The sequence below is a fragment of the Epinephelus moara genome, chromosome 7 (genome assembly GCF_006386435.1).
Source record: "Epinephelus moara isolate mb chromosome 7, YSFRI_EMoa_1.0, whole genome shotgun sequence".
NCBI classification, from domain to species: Eukaryota; Metazoa; Chordata; class Actinopteri; order Perciformes; family Serranidae; genus Epinephelus; species Epinephelus moara.
The window spans coordinates 27,219,244-27,234,401 of record NC_065512.1 but is presented as its reverse complement, the minus strand read 5'-3'; the positions used below and the strand labels follow the sequence as shown (position 1 = coordinate 27,234,401).

At 38.2% G+C, this 15,158-nt stretch overlaps 1 protein-coding gene and 1 long non-coding RNA gene across 3 annotated transcripts in view; one reads left to right on the top strand and one right to left on the bottom strand.

Moving 5' to 3' along the window:
• Positions 1-8,801: 8,801 nt before the first annotated feature.
• LOC126393601 (uncharacterized) lies at positions 8,802-13,207 on the bottom strand. Of its 2 annotated transcripts, none has more exons than XR_007570282.1 (3): positions 13,152-13,207; positions 12,241-12,295; positions 8,802-12,022 (listed from the first exon to the last, which is right to left on the bottom strand). It is a non-coding gene; the product is annotated as an uncharacterized LOC126393601 (long non-coding RNA). The 2 variants fall into 2 exon arrangements; XR_007570283.1 differs by having other exon boundaries at positions 13,157-13,193.
• LOC126393598 (general transcription factor IIF subunit 2-like) overlaps positions 13,173-15,158 on the top strand; it is a 26,901-nt gene continuing 24,915 nt past the window's right edge. Inside the window, exons 1-3 of the mRNA XM_050049829.1 lie at positions 13,173-13,483; positions 13,734-13,807; positions 13,954-13,972. Of these exons, the coding sequence (XP_049905786.1) occupies positions 13,418-13,483; positions 13,734-13,807; positions 13,954-13,972 (159 nt within the window). The 5' untranslated portion in view covers positions 13,173-13,417. The remainder of the gene's footprint in view (positions 13,484-13,733; positions 13,808-13,953; positions 13,973-15,158) is intronic.

The following is a 15,158-nucleotide window of genomic DNA, read 5'->3' as shown; positions in this document are numbered from 1 at the left end:
AGTTCCTACAGTCCACCGACAACACATAAAACATTCACACAACATGATTTAGAGTAGGTGTCAGAGGGAGCATGACATGAAGGAACCCTAACAACTACTGCTTAAAAAGAAGTGCCTCAATATATTTCATCAATGAGTTCCAAGAATCAGAGATAAATAAATAAATAAATAAATAAAAATAGATCCAAATAGGCCTATTGTACATAGCAGATACTGCAATCACAGTGACCCTGCATTCAGCAGCTTGACAGCAGAAGGAATGAACGATTTTGAACATGTTAGTCTTCCTCGGAGGCTGCAGATAACGTCGTCCTGATGGCATTAGGGTGAATTCTCCACCCAAGACATGATCTTGATTTATTATGTTTTTTGCCTTTTGGAGGACACGTTCTTCCCAGAGAGAGTTCAAGTCTGACAATTTTGTGCCAACAATTTTGGAGCAGACTTTTACAATGTTGTTTAGGTTGCTCCTGTCTTTCACTGTCAGACTGCTGAACCAACAAATGAAAGAAAAAGTAAGGAGACTCTCAATATAGGACAGATACACAGTACACAGAATAGGTTTTGAAACACCAAAAGAGGAGATCCTCCGCAGTAAATGAATCCATGTTAGGGAAAAAAAGACCTGTAATTATAGCACCCCCATCAGGTCAATCTGTGTACTTAAATCTGAAAGAGTGGGGAGATGCATCCTCCCTCAGAGTTTCATACACAGCTAAAGAATGCAATCTCATCAACAGTATAAACTGATATCATATAACATAATGTTAACTACACTTGTTGACAGCTGCTGCTGTCTCTAAATATAAAGATACAGTGTATGCTACTGATAACAGATGAGAAATGCACAGTAGGACATAACAGTATAGAGTACATCATGCAGGTTGTAGAAATGCATGGCTTGGCATGAAATCTGCCAGGTTACCTCACAAAAACTGTTCACATTTATTTCAAAGACACTTAAGTGTACAGGTGTTTACTAAAACAGCAATCATTGAGTTCTCAGCATGTCCACTCATATCTGAACTGCTGCATATATACTGTTTTTTCGATGTAGACTTCCTGCAGGATAATGTATCACATCACAAAGCACTCGTCATCTCAGCATGGCTGCAGGAACATTACTCACATCAGCCCAGAATATCTTAAGGATGAAGTTTCAGAATTTAGGCTCTTCTGACTAAATTCACAGTGCACAGTAAACACGGTGTCACATACTCAGTGTAATCAACAGCTAATGTAGAAACCAGTAGTGGAATGTAACTAACAGCCCAAGGCTAAGGGGGCTGTTAGCCTGGGGCTAAGAAAGCATTCAGACTGGCACAGTCCTGCCTCCTGACACATTCCAAGTGGGCTTTAGCCTAAGGCTCACTGGTCCTGCTCCGGTGCAGGGTTAGCCCCAAGTGTGCAGGGTTATCCCCTGAGAGTGGACTTAAGTTTAGGGAAAATAATTGTATGTAGGTGCGAGCCTTTAAAATACAATGTACATTGAGGAAAAAAGTTATGCCTACATTCTTACACCACATAAGTTTAATCAAGATGTGTCAGTCTTACTTGCAGCTGGTAGTGTGAATCATATTACCCTTGTCTTAGATTAACCCCAGGTTAACAATGTGTACAGAGGGCCCAGGGTCAACTCTTGAATGAAGTGTGGAGAGCATGTAAGTACACTTACTCAAGTACTGTACTTAATAAGTGCATGTACCTTACTTGAGTATTCTTGTGCCTCTTTCTACTCTTGCCTCTTTACAACACCTCAGAGGGAAATATTGAACTTTTTACTACATTACATTTACTTGATAACTATGTTGGTAGTTAATTTACAAATTCAGATTTTGAACAAACAATTAGTCTAATAATCAACTGACATAAAATTAATTGGCAACCAGTCATTTTTTATGTAAAACATCGTATGGTTCCTCACAAATGTGAAGATTTGCTGCTGTTCCCTGCAAAAAGTTGTAATAATACTGACTGAGTCAATCGATTTGAATTTTCTGCATTGAGGACTTTTACTTTTAATTCTTTATATACAGTTTTCCAGTGCTCTAACTTTTACTTAAGTTATATTCTCAACACAGGATTTTCACTTGTAACAGACTAACAGTGTGGCATTAGTACTCCTACTAAAATAAAGGATCTGAATTCAACTGCAACCACTGGTAAAATCAAAATATGTAAAATGAAATATTCAGTAGGGGTCATATTTGTGTGTTGGGACAAAAGAAGAGATTTGTGAATGTGAAATGAGATATTGTGATAACAATCATGAAATCTACTTCCCTTGCTCTCCACTGGTGAATCACCTTCTGTGCATGAAAGTCAAACTGGCTCTATACTGGAAGAGGCTGGGAAAACAAATGAGTTTTAAATCTCCTCCTGGTACATAAAACTAAGTGTAGTCGAGCAGTGAACCTTACACACCAGCTCTTGAAGCCTTTTACAAAATGTACCTCTATGTTTACTGGAAAATGTCCTTTTCTTTTGGTGTCCTATTTTAAAGACTGCCAACTAAGAGCTGCCATGGCAACAGCCTCTCAGTACACTGTGAGCACTTACTGAAGAAATTACAACAATGGGAATCATGTTTATATTACATTAATGCCAAATCATGTCAGGCTTTAGAGAAATTATCATTTCAGTGAGACAAGTGCTTGATCAGGATATCAAAATAATATGATGCTATTAATGTGAGAATGTTTTTGAGCGTCTGAAAGTTGGGGCTTGTCAGTGGACACAGTTCAAGATAAATCAGTGTGCTGGCATTTTATCTTGTGGCTGATTGATCTCTCCAGTCTGGCCCCTGAAATGTACCCAGACTGTGGGCAGAAAAATGCCTACCTCAAAGCGAGGACGACCTTGAGAGGAAAGCCAAAACCCTCAGCCAGTCGGTGCCAAGCTCATTTTATCGCTGATGAAAAGAGGTTTCTGAATCTTTCAACCAGCAGAGGACTGATTGAGGGTTTCTGAAGTTTCAGACTTGGGTAATAAGAGGAAGTTAGGCCTCATTGTCCTACCAAAGCACACACACTTTCAACACGTTCCAATGATTCAGATAAACTGCGGCCAGCAGCTGGGACACTTTGGAGGCTGCGTCTTGATGTCTTGCTTTCTGTGTGTTAAGCTTTATGTGAATGTGCTGACGGCTGGTCAGCTCACAGAGGAGACTCTGAGTTTTCTCTGAGTGAAATCTTTGTGTTGCACAGATATGGCTGGTTTGTTATAGGTCACACTGCTGAGAGATCCATTTGGGGCAGAGGAAGTTACATTGATCCAAATCAATAGACCAATGCCATACTGCTACAACTCCCTGCGGCCTATTGTTATTAAAATATGCATCTCAATTACCATATCCACTGAGAACATTACAGACGAAGCATTGTCACATGGAAGTCTGGGTAAGGGTCTTCTTTCAGCTAATTGTGTGCTCTGCTGAGAGTGCAGGCTTCATACCAATTAAAAACTAAACCAGCTGAGCACTGATTCTGCAGAGAAAATTACATGTGGGGTAAAAAATGAAAAGAGTTTACCCCCTTGGGAGCATGAATGTGTTTTAGGGCAACCTTCTTATCAACCCCTGAGATATACTGTGTGTTACACTGACACTTTGGCCAAGGAGTGGTGCCAGAGGAGTGGTCAGTGTCAGCGCCTGACTGATTTAAATGCACCAAGATCAATTCTTGGAAGAATGTGCAGTAAACTGAACAGCAAGTCGTCCATCTCTTATGTACAAATGAACAATTTTACCCTGATGGCAGGCCTATAGAGCAAAGGTCATTATGTCCCAAACAGAACTAGGATTCATCTTCAGGAGACCATGAATGCACAGTAGCAGTCCAGTCAGGCTTAGTCATGTTGCTGTGGACCAAAGAGCGGGATAAAATACACCAATTCAGAAAACAGCTGAGGAGTGACCTCCAGCCCACCTGGTAGAGTGTGCACCCCATAAAGCCTGAGTCCTTTGCAGCGACCTGGGTGTGATTCAGATCCGCGGCCCTTCGCTACATGTCACCCCCTACCTTTCCTGTCAATCTACAGCTTTCCTATCAATAACTGAAAAGTTGACAGTGCCATCCTTAACACCGATGTGTCACAAATATTTAGCTATACAGTGTTTATCACCATGACTTTAAAAAAGAAGGCCAAAGAGGACAGAAAAAACTTGGTGACATCACTGGCAGACGGATTTGAAATGACAAAAAGTGCATCCATCCTATCGGAATCCTCTGCTTTACGCATCTTCGAAACAACCCTAGCACTTGAGATCATAAAGTACCAAACTGGCCCACTGGGCACAGGGCCAGGGGCCCAAAGTGTCACTGCCCAGGGGCCCACTATCTCATTATCCACCCATGCTAGAGGTGGCATGGTGTCTGTGTGAAGACTGCAGCTCACCTATACTTTTTCATATATTTAACCCAATTTAAGAAGCATATTATATCAATGAGAAAAACTGTTGAAGCTATGGAGTATACAGAATTCTTCTTGCTGCTATTTCATTCTTTCATACCTTTACTGATTCATTCATTTATTCATTCATTCATTCATTCAAACAGGGGAACAATGTCCAGTTCTAGTCTTTGTCCACAAGGTGGCAGTATACACAAATCAGCTGCAGTGGTAAAGAGAGATGCTGAGGTATGTAGTTAGTTCAGATGCTGTCCACCTCTAAATGAAGATGCTGTGTTTAAGATCATCTGTGTTTCTCCCTCCCTGTCTAACTTCTGTCTAACTCTTCACTCTGACACGAACTTCAGAAAAGAGAAAATGTTCGACGTCTCTCCAGAGTTTATCTTGATCTAGACAAAACCACAGCATACAGAGACACTCTATTGTTCACTTTTTCTTAAAAACCAGCCAGCAATATTAAATTTCACCACTTTAAAATAAATGTCATGTTTTAGTAAGATTGCAGTAATTAAGAAAAACAGTCCCCACTTTGATTCAATTTAATCTCTATTGCTCCATTTTACAAAAAAGATATAAATTGTAATTTAATACTGGGTAAAACACACAGAATTGTGTTGTCTTTGTATATTAGACATAATATAAATTTTCCTTCTTTGTAATTTATGCTGCCATTTTCAAGTATACTAATTACACACAAGTCACTCTGCAGTGATTCATGTTAATGACCTTGAAAGCTAATCTTGATTCACTCTGGTCCTAATGCATAATTTATTAAGCAGCGTAATTAGTGCTGAGCTGACTCACCTCTTCATATGATCCACAACAGCAGGGCTTTTCAAATAGTATTTGGGAAACCTAGTCTATTAACAAGAAGTATCACATATTAAAAATTATACAACAAAATAAGGGCAAGTGTGCAAAAACTCTCCTGCTCTGTAACTCCTGCTGTTTTACACCATAATGGAGCAAACAATGAAGTAGCAGAAGTGGAGATAGAGGTTATGAAACATGTTTATTTGAAATAAAAGAGGAAAAATGTATTACTCAAAATGAGATTTACACATCATAGTATCAGAAAGATAATCTTTATCATATTGGTGGGGAGACTGCAGGACCACCTGGACAGTATCACTGTAAAAGATTGCAAGTTGTCTGTTGATCCACATGGTGATGCTACCATTCTCTGTTATAAACCACACCAGGAGACAATGGTTTAAAGGCTTTTCATTAACATACATATGCATTCAAATATACTTTTTAGATAATGATAAATGACAATGGGCAGTGGGGTATAGATGCAAATAGATTGATATATTTTTTTATAGAGAACAAATTTGAGAAAACAGGTGACAAGTGCATTATTTTTCTCTTGTACATATTTTTTCTATTATATTTTTATTGATATATATTTTATTGCTATTTTTGTTTTTGCTATTGTTGTTTCTTGTTGCACTGACTGGAGTGGCACCTTAATTTTGTTGTACACACAATGACAATAAAGGCTATTCTATTCTAATACATCTAAACGTTACATTTTAGTATTGTTGTGCACCAACAAAAGAGTATTAAATGTTTTTTTTACCAACATTTTATCATTGCCAGTAACTGTTAATGCCACTAAATCATATCGTCGTATGTTGCCTCAGTCCAGATCCATTGTGTGGTAAATCATTTTGACAAGTGTGTAAGCACCCTATTTAAAGATCCTCTTTTATATGTGCTCTGCCCTCTTAGTCATTTAATTTTTTAAAGACGTAAAGACATTTCTATCTGTAATTCCAGTATTGTATTTTATCTTTTAATTAGTATATAAGAAAATGCAGGGGATTTCAATATAAAAGCTTAACAATTAGAAAAAGTCATTTATTTGCAGGCCCTGACAGAGAGAGATGTGATTGGTTTCCTCTTATAAGCACTAAGTTTGGTGTGTTAAATGTCAATGACTAAATGAACTTGTGGGCTACAGTCCATCTAGAGAGCCACCTACAGCGTGGACCTGTTATGCATTCATCGCTGTGCTCGACCCTGGACTTTAGTGGCCCGATGATCAAAGTGAATCACAATTGAGTTTGACTTTGCTGAATAATTCTGAGATGTGGGTGGTGATTCAGAGGTCTGGACCTCAGGGGTGAGAAGTTGTGTTGAGCTCCTGTGGCAGTATGACCTCGGTACGTAGCCCTTTTTAATCCTAATTATGATTAAGATGTTTTGTTAGAGGCCAGCAGCTGCTCCAGGTGGAGCAACAACACCGTAGCATTATTATTTCCATTATGTCAGTTGATATTATTCTCAAAGTCACTGCCAAATCTGGCCCATTGTACAGTGCGGGGCTGCCTGCTGACATCATACTACTTCACAGTGAAATAAATTAACTCATACTGCAAATTTTTTTTTGTACTTCGAATGAAATAAGGTGCCAGAGTGCATTAAAAAATCAAGCTCAAAATAGAGCTTGTTTATCCAAAAACAAGTGCCACTTTAGAAACACCCCTGTGTGTACCTGACCTGTGCAGGGCTGAATTCACCTCTTGGCAAAGATGACGGAGGACAGCACATGTTGAAAAGCTGAGGACACGAAATTCATTTACTGTACACACTGATTAATACCATTAATGTTTTGTTTGCCTCCTGCCATCTTACAAAAGTGGCCCCTCAAGAAAAGCAACTTGAGCGTCCCTGTTTAAAATGTTCAACCTGATTACATTACATCACAACTGATGCAGCTGATTACATCTCCATACACAGGTGTGATTGTCTCACTGGTGGGATATCATGTAATTTTGATAGATTGCCTGCAGCTCTTAAAACCACACACACCTGAGATATTTGTCTTTGATGCACCTTTTTCCCCTGATCATTTCGTCCTACTGTTAAATGATAAATGAAGTTACAGGTCAATCACTTCATGTAAATTAATCAAGCTTTTCTGAGTTGCAAATTGTTCCACGTGAGCTTGATCAGATGTTGCAAGAATTCACCATATCTTGGTGGTCCTTGAGCCTTTGTAATTTCATGATTTATATAAACACTGGGAAAGCATATACAAGCCACATAAAAGAGTCTGGGTAACTTTCCATCCATATACATGAAATAAAACAAACCAAAGCAAAACATGTAGACCTACATAATTTTGCAGAAGCTAATAGTGTGGAGGAAGAAGAATGTTTGAAGTATGGTGAGTGGGTGAGTTTTTTTGAATTGGGACACCTGGCACCTGGTAGTTAAACTTGGCACTGAATAACTTTACAAGAAATACACAAAATAACCCCAAACCAATGCTTATGTATTGCTGAAAAGGCACCTAAAGAAAACTAAAACAGCTCATATGGATATGATGTTATATAGGTGGCCGTGGCATTACGTGCAATGTCACTTCCATCAGTTCAATTTCAATTCAATAAGCTTTATTGGTATGACATTTCTTATGTGTGGCTAAAGCACAATTACAATTTAAGACAGTGAAAAATCCAAAACAATAAAAAACAGTGTATTATTACAAATGCACAGACATACATTTTAAAGGTGAAAAAAAAAACGTATTACTGTAAGTGAACATGTTAAAAAAAGGCAAAGTGGGATCTGTGATGAGATGAACTATATGTTGTCGTGTAAACAACAAAGAAAAACAGAAACTGAAAAAAGGTTCTTACATAATAGTGGTTCCACTTGTAAAAATCTAAAAACAAACACTACTCACTGTTTCATTCCAATGTATTTTGTAATAGGATTTAATTGTTTATTAAAATCACTATGAATGATTATGAATATTATGAGTATTCTATACTACTTTAATTTATTTTAAAAAATAGGAATTTTATTGGTGTCCAATTTTGCCAATAGCCTAGTGTTAAAAATGGATGCCCTGTTATTGTCAAAATGGGACACTGGAATTATGGATGGAGTCATCAATTCCCTATTTGATTATTCTTTATTTTTTCTTCTGTATATCATAATCAGGGGGTTAATGTTTGTATAACTGTATCAAGTTGGCAGCTAAAGCATTGAAATTATTCAGGAAATTGTTTCAGAATGCAGATTTTCAGAAAGTATCCCATTTTAACAATACTCAGCCAGAGGAAAAAGGAAATGAAGAAAGGAATAACATAAGGTATAAATCAAATTCTGACCATTTCACATTATAAAAGGTTGCTGCTATTAGATTGGTATCTTTATCAGTGTCGTTGTGGTTCGGACTTTTATTGTGAAATATGTCGCCTAACAGGAAGTTTTATTTTGTAGTAATTTCACTTAATTGGGCACACCTGGCTCAGAGCGATAGATAAGAACAGAGTGGCGACACTCCCATAGGACTCCGTTGTAAAACATGGCGGACAGAACTTCCGGGTTATGGAGCGCTCTATAGTTCCAAACATTCCTCCCGTGGAGTCGGACTCCGTTTATTTCAATGGCAGCATGACGAGAAACTCCTGAAGTAAGGTGATGAAATATCGACCAATTTTAAGTCATTAGGTGTGTTTATTATATCGGAGGTCCTTTATTATGTAGATATAAAAAAATTTTTGTATGTTCACAATGTAATTATGTTTTCTTTTTGAGTCAGGAATTATGATCGTTTTTCAGCCATTGCCTGCTAGTTCGTTAGCTCGACGTCGCCAGCTGTGGAGATTTAGCACCGTTTAGCACCTGACATTTGTGGTGTTCCTGTTTGATTAATGAATCACAGACAAATCACATATAGTTGGGATGATTACTAACGGGTTTTATTTAGATTTTATCATCCGAACCTGACGGTGTTAGCTAAGGGTAACGTTAATAGGATGTGTTAGCTTTTATTAGTTTTCTCAACTGTTCCATAAGAAGATAATGTAGGACAGGCGCACATACTTCTGCCTGAGCCTTTATCAAATACCTAACGTTATGTACGGTGTATTCTTTTTATGTTTACATAAGAGTGTTATTATCTTATAATTTAATTCCTGTTTATATGTATGCCGTGTGATGACAGACTGAAATAGGACTACTACTTCACTACTACTACTACTTCTGTCAGCATTTAAGGCATATATTATGTTTAACTTGGAACTATGTCACAGTCACACTATAGAGGCTAGACATCTTAAAAATGCTATTTCAGCTTGTCTTTGAATGTTACATTCATAAACCTAATCGTACAAGACCAAAACATTGCACAGTGGTTGAAACACTACGGGAATATATTACAACACCTGTTACCACTGAATTGATGATATTATTTACCTCTGATTTTAAAAAATGTTACATGTTTATATGGAACGTTGAGTTTAATTATTTTAAATTGTGTCTTTTAGGTGATCCTGAAAGAGCCTTGTGAAGTTTCTGCTGACATTGATGTATACACAGTAATTCAATAAGAGTTGTAAATGTACCTGTGTACGATTTATTTTAATATTTACCGTTCAAAAGCGAGCTCACTGCTGTCTGTCCCATAGAAGAACATGACAGCGGAGGCTGTGTTTGGAACTATTGAGGCTTACATGAACCACATGACCGCTTTGGCGGCGACATCAAAGGCTGTCACCACTCTGTTCTTATCTTTCGCTCTGACCTATCTTCTATGGGACAGACAGCAGTGAGCTCGCTTTTGAACGGTAAATATTAAAATAAATCGTACACAGGTACATTTACAACTCTTATTGAATTACTGTGTATACATCAATGTCAGTTACGTGTATTGAGTGGCTGGATGACAACTAAAAGTGTAATTAGACAAGTTTTTCTGTGTGTGGTTTGTTTTAGAGGGAAAGCTTTGTGTTAGCTTCATGGACTGCAGATAAATTAGCAACTAAACTGTAATCTGGTGCAATGCATCTCTTATGTAGCTACATGAGATTAATGTAGGCTATTTGTGAATACTCCCTGACATTGGACAATGATGATTTTCAGTTAAACATTTTATGTATTTAAACAATGAATGTGACAATAAGAGCAATTGTGTGTCTGTGAGAACAAAAAAAAAATTATAAGAAAATGTATGAAGGCTCTTACATCACAGAAAATGATAAATCCGGCATTAAGGAAGAACAGTTTTATTTAACAGAGATCATATTTCAGCATTAGGACAGCAGAACAAAGGTGGGGCTATGAAATGGTTAAAAAAAAGCCATATGAGACTGCAGGTACAACTATGTACGCAACTCTTCAAGTTGTGGTTGGACACACTGGAGGAGCTGGTGGAGAGATGCACACTGAAGATGTTCAAGGCCATCATGAATAACCCGGTTCATCCGCTCCATAACACCTTGATGAAACAAAAAAACAGTGGTGGACGGCTCCTCTCTCTTCGATGCAGGACAGAGAGATACAGAAGATCCTACATACCTACAGACATCACGCTTTTTAATTCTTTTGCAAATAATAAATGAGCTGACAGAAAATTAAATAAAGTTATTCTTATTGTTATTATTCTTATCTGCCATTCACGTCTTTAGTGAAAGACCCAATGATGGTCTGAGATACCTGGTTGAGGAATAGCAACAGTCAGCATTATAACAGCCCTGAGAGGTATTCCAGAGGTTCAACAAACTCTCAGTCTAACAATGAACTCTGAATATGGGAAACTGAGTATTCAGTTCTAGAACAGCTGATCTGAATTGGTTGAATAAACTCTGAATATGTTAACCTTTGTATGCACCGATTCACCATAGCAACACCAGATAAACAAAGAGCAACTTATCTCACGCTAGTGGAACACAAGCTCCTTTTACACGCTTACAGAGAATATGAGCACATATTCTGTAAAAACAGTAACACTACTGTAGTACCTGGTACTAAGATTACTCTTAAAAGTGCCTGACAACGCAACCTCCTGCTAAGGGGCAGGAGGGACCCTTAAACCTTTAATATTTGATCAGTGTAGTGTTTGACCCACTCTGACTTCCCCGAACAGGAACAATTTAAAAAAGAGGCGTATCTGGTGTAAAAGTAAGTTGGCTTTATTACAAGGAAATTGATTTGCAGTGGGGGGAAAAAAAACACGTCATTCCACACTTAAAACAACATAAACATGAACACTCCATACAGTATCTCCATTTGCACATAATGTTATGGCCAGATTGGCTGGATCCTATTTCCTGTCCATATTTAAAAAACTGATGGCTTGTGGAATAATCCATTGCAGAGTGAACCGGGCAATGTCATGGATAATCTACAGGCATCTTCATCTATTGCTAAAAAAATAAACTTTATGTACATGTTGTTAGTCCAGGAGTGTGGCAGATGATTTGTTTCACATAAAGATACAGTTTTGTTTAATTGGAGTGTAGTGTACCCTTAAACAGGAGATGAAAGTAGGTGCTAATGTAAAGGCAGCATAAATGCATATTAACTGCAACAACACCTTGTTATTATTACAGAGAATGAGGGAGAAATTGAGGCAGAATCTGAAAATGATAGGGAAGTACCAGGAGGCAGTATGCAGATAGAGGATGAAGGAGAGGTCAGCGGACTTCCAGGGGCCAGTCAGTCAGGGGCTGCCACTGAAGAAGCCACTTTGACAGGGGAAGGTGATCCAGGGACCAGTGTGCTAGGGGCCAGTCATGACAGGGCGAGTGTGGAGGACCTAAGGAAGCAACTTAGGGTGGAGACACTCCTAAGAAAGAGAGCAGAGAGGGCTCTTGCACAACAAAAGAGAATAAATTTGGGATTAAGAAAGAAGTACAATTAAAAAAAAGTGACTCAGCAAAGGGTGGTCACTTTGTTCCCATCCCTGGAGCTGGAAAAGGCATAGCTTTAGGAACAGCAAACCCTGCAAGAAGAAAACATGACACACATACACAACTAAGAAAAGGAACAGCCACAAAATAATTTGCTGCTCATGTAATTTCTAGCTACCTCACTTGTGGAGTCTTTTGACAGCAGAAACTTCACAAGGCTCTTTCAGGATCACCTAAAAGACACAATTTAAAATAATTAAACTCAACGTTCCATATAAACATGTAACATTTTTTAAAATCAGAGGTAAATAATATCATCAATTCAGTGGTAACAGGTGTTGTAATATATTCCCGTAGTGTTTCAACCACTGTGCAATGTTTTGGTCTTGTACGATTAGGTTTATGAATGTAACATTCAAAGACAAGCTGAAATAGCATTTTTAAGATGTCTAGCCTCTATAGTGTGACTGTGACATAGTTCCAAGTTAAACATAATATATGCCTTAAATGCTGACAGAAGTAGTAGTAGTAGTGAAGTAGTAGTCCTATTTTAGTCTGTCATCACACGGCATACATATAAACAGGAATTAAATTATAAGATAATAACACTCTTATGTAAACATAAAAAGAATACACCGTACATAACGTTAGGTATTTGATAAAGGCTCAGGCAGAAGTATGTGCGCCTGTCCTACATTATCTTCTTATGGAACAGTTGAGAAAACTAATAAAAGCTAACACATCCTATTAACGTTACCCTTAGCTAACACCGTCAGGTTCGGATGATAAAATCTAAATAAAACCCGTTAGTAATCATCCCAACTATATGTGATTTGTCTGTGATTCATTAATCAAACAGGAACACCACAAATGTCAGGTGCTAAACGGTGCTAAATCTCCACAGCTGGCGACGTCGAGCTAACGAACTAGCAGGCAATGGCTGAAAAACGATCATAATTCCTGACTCAAAAAAAACCAAACATAATTACATTGTGAACATACAAATTTTTTTTTTTATATCTACATAATAAAGGACCTCCGATATAATAAACACACCTAATGACTTAAAATTGGTCGATATTTCATCACCTTACCTCAGGAGTTTCTCGTCATGCTGCCATTGAAATAAACGGAGTCCGACTCCACGGGAGGAATGTTTGGAACTATAGAGCGCTCCATAACCCGGAAGTTCTGTCCGCCATGTTTTACAACGGAGTCCTATGGGAGTGTCGCCACTCTGTTCTTATCTATCGCTCTGACCTGGCTATATTGAGGCGTTTAAGCGTAACTTACTAGTTCTTGTCCACCTTATTTTTTTACAGTGTTTTGAAACCCTGACAAAATTTAACTTAAGTATGTCGGACAAGACAGAGGTGAATCTGACCGGAGTCCAACAAAGTAAAGGCGTGTGGCTGGTAAAGGTTTGTTCACGTGCACCTTCTCATCGCCCAATAACCAACGGACAGTAACGTTAACGGTTGTTAGCTCATTTTGCTAACGTCAGTTTGACTAATTAAATGGCCGCAGCTGAACAATGTTGTCGAGAGTAGCATTTTGATGAGAATTCGTCGTCATAGTTCCTTTTGAGTAACAAGTTAATGTAGTTTTGTGGGTGTAAATCTCTATCAGCCATTTTAATGTGTTAAGTGACCTCATAAATTTTCTCATCAGGTTCCCAAGTATTTATCTCAGCAGTGGGAGAAGGCCCAAGAAAAGGGGGAAGTTGGAAGGATTACCATTGGCAAGTATGTTGTGAAAATGTTTATTTCTTACATACATGTATTTTGTAATGCTAAAATCCTGTTCTCATCATTATTATTATTATTATTGTTATTGTTATTATTAGTATCAGTGATGCACACTTTTTTCTGTCTTGTCATCCACCTGACAGGAAGCAAGGCAAAACAGAGGTGAGACAGCTTCATATGATACAGTAGAGCAGGGGTGTCAAGCATTAGGCCTGTGGGCAAGAACTGGCTGCCATAGGGTCCAATTCGGCCCACTAGATGACTAGACAAAGGGTGCTTTCACACCTGCCCTGTTTGATTTGGTTCAGTCTAGGGCTGTACCCAAATATTCGGATATTCGAATATTCGTTTCTATGGGTAGGTATTCGTTATGAAAATTTGGTATTCGATATTCGTTTTTTTATTTATTTTTTTACATATTTTTTTGGTGCTAAATGTAGTCTTTTTGTTGTTGGTAAATGTAGGTTATCAATAAAAATCAAAACTTTTAAATTGCATTGTTAAAAATGTGAAAATATAATATCCTACCAACTGAGCTTGTGTGCACGGCAGGCTTGAGCGCATCCGTCTGAGGCTGTGGATCAATGCCAAGTTTTACCACTTTATCACTATTCCCTCTAACTTGTAGCTGTTTTTTAGTTATCTTTTGAATTTAATATGAATTATGGAACCACTTTTGTCAACGTTTGTTTCCCCTGTTTTGTACAATAAATTATTGTTTAAAGTTTCAACAAGTTTCTTTTGGAGTGCGTGACACAAGTGTGTTTTGAAAACGACCGCGGACTGTCACCTGCTCAAAGCATCAGTACCTTCGGATGCCATGACATGTCGCCGCTGTGCAAAACTCCGCAATACAATTAGGTCTGAAAAAAAACCCAGGAGTGCTTCGGAAGGAGTCTTTGAAAGGAGCCGAGCCTGGCGTAAAACCGGAGAGAGCAGGCAGCACGGCCGCAGCATGGCCACAGCACCCGCAAACATGAGCATGTTACAGTCCCAGGGGATTATTAATGTGCACCTCTCCTGTACTGCCAGGGAAATTTCGGTTTATTTCAACCTGTCTCCTATCGTCCTAAATTTATTTCAAGTGACTAGTGACATAAAAAATAATAGTTAGCATGTTAGCCATTAGCCTAGATACAGCCGGGGCGCATAGTAGCGTCAGACCTGTTAAAACGTAAGTGAACGGGCATACCTTCAAGTGCAAAGTTAGTCCACTAAACAAGCTTTTTCTCCACAAAGACCGCCTCATATCGTTAGGATAAATGTCAGAGAACATATAGAAAACGACATGTAAACGTGTTGTCTTACCTTACCAGTGTGCTGCCATGTTTGTTTACATTTAGGCTCT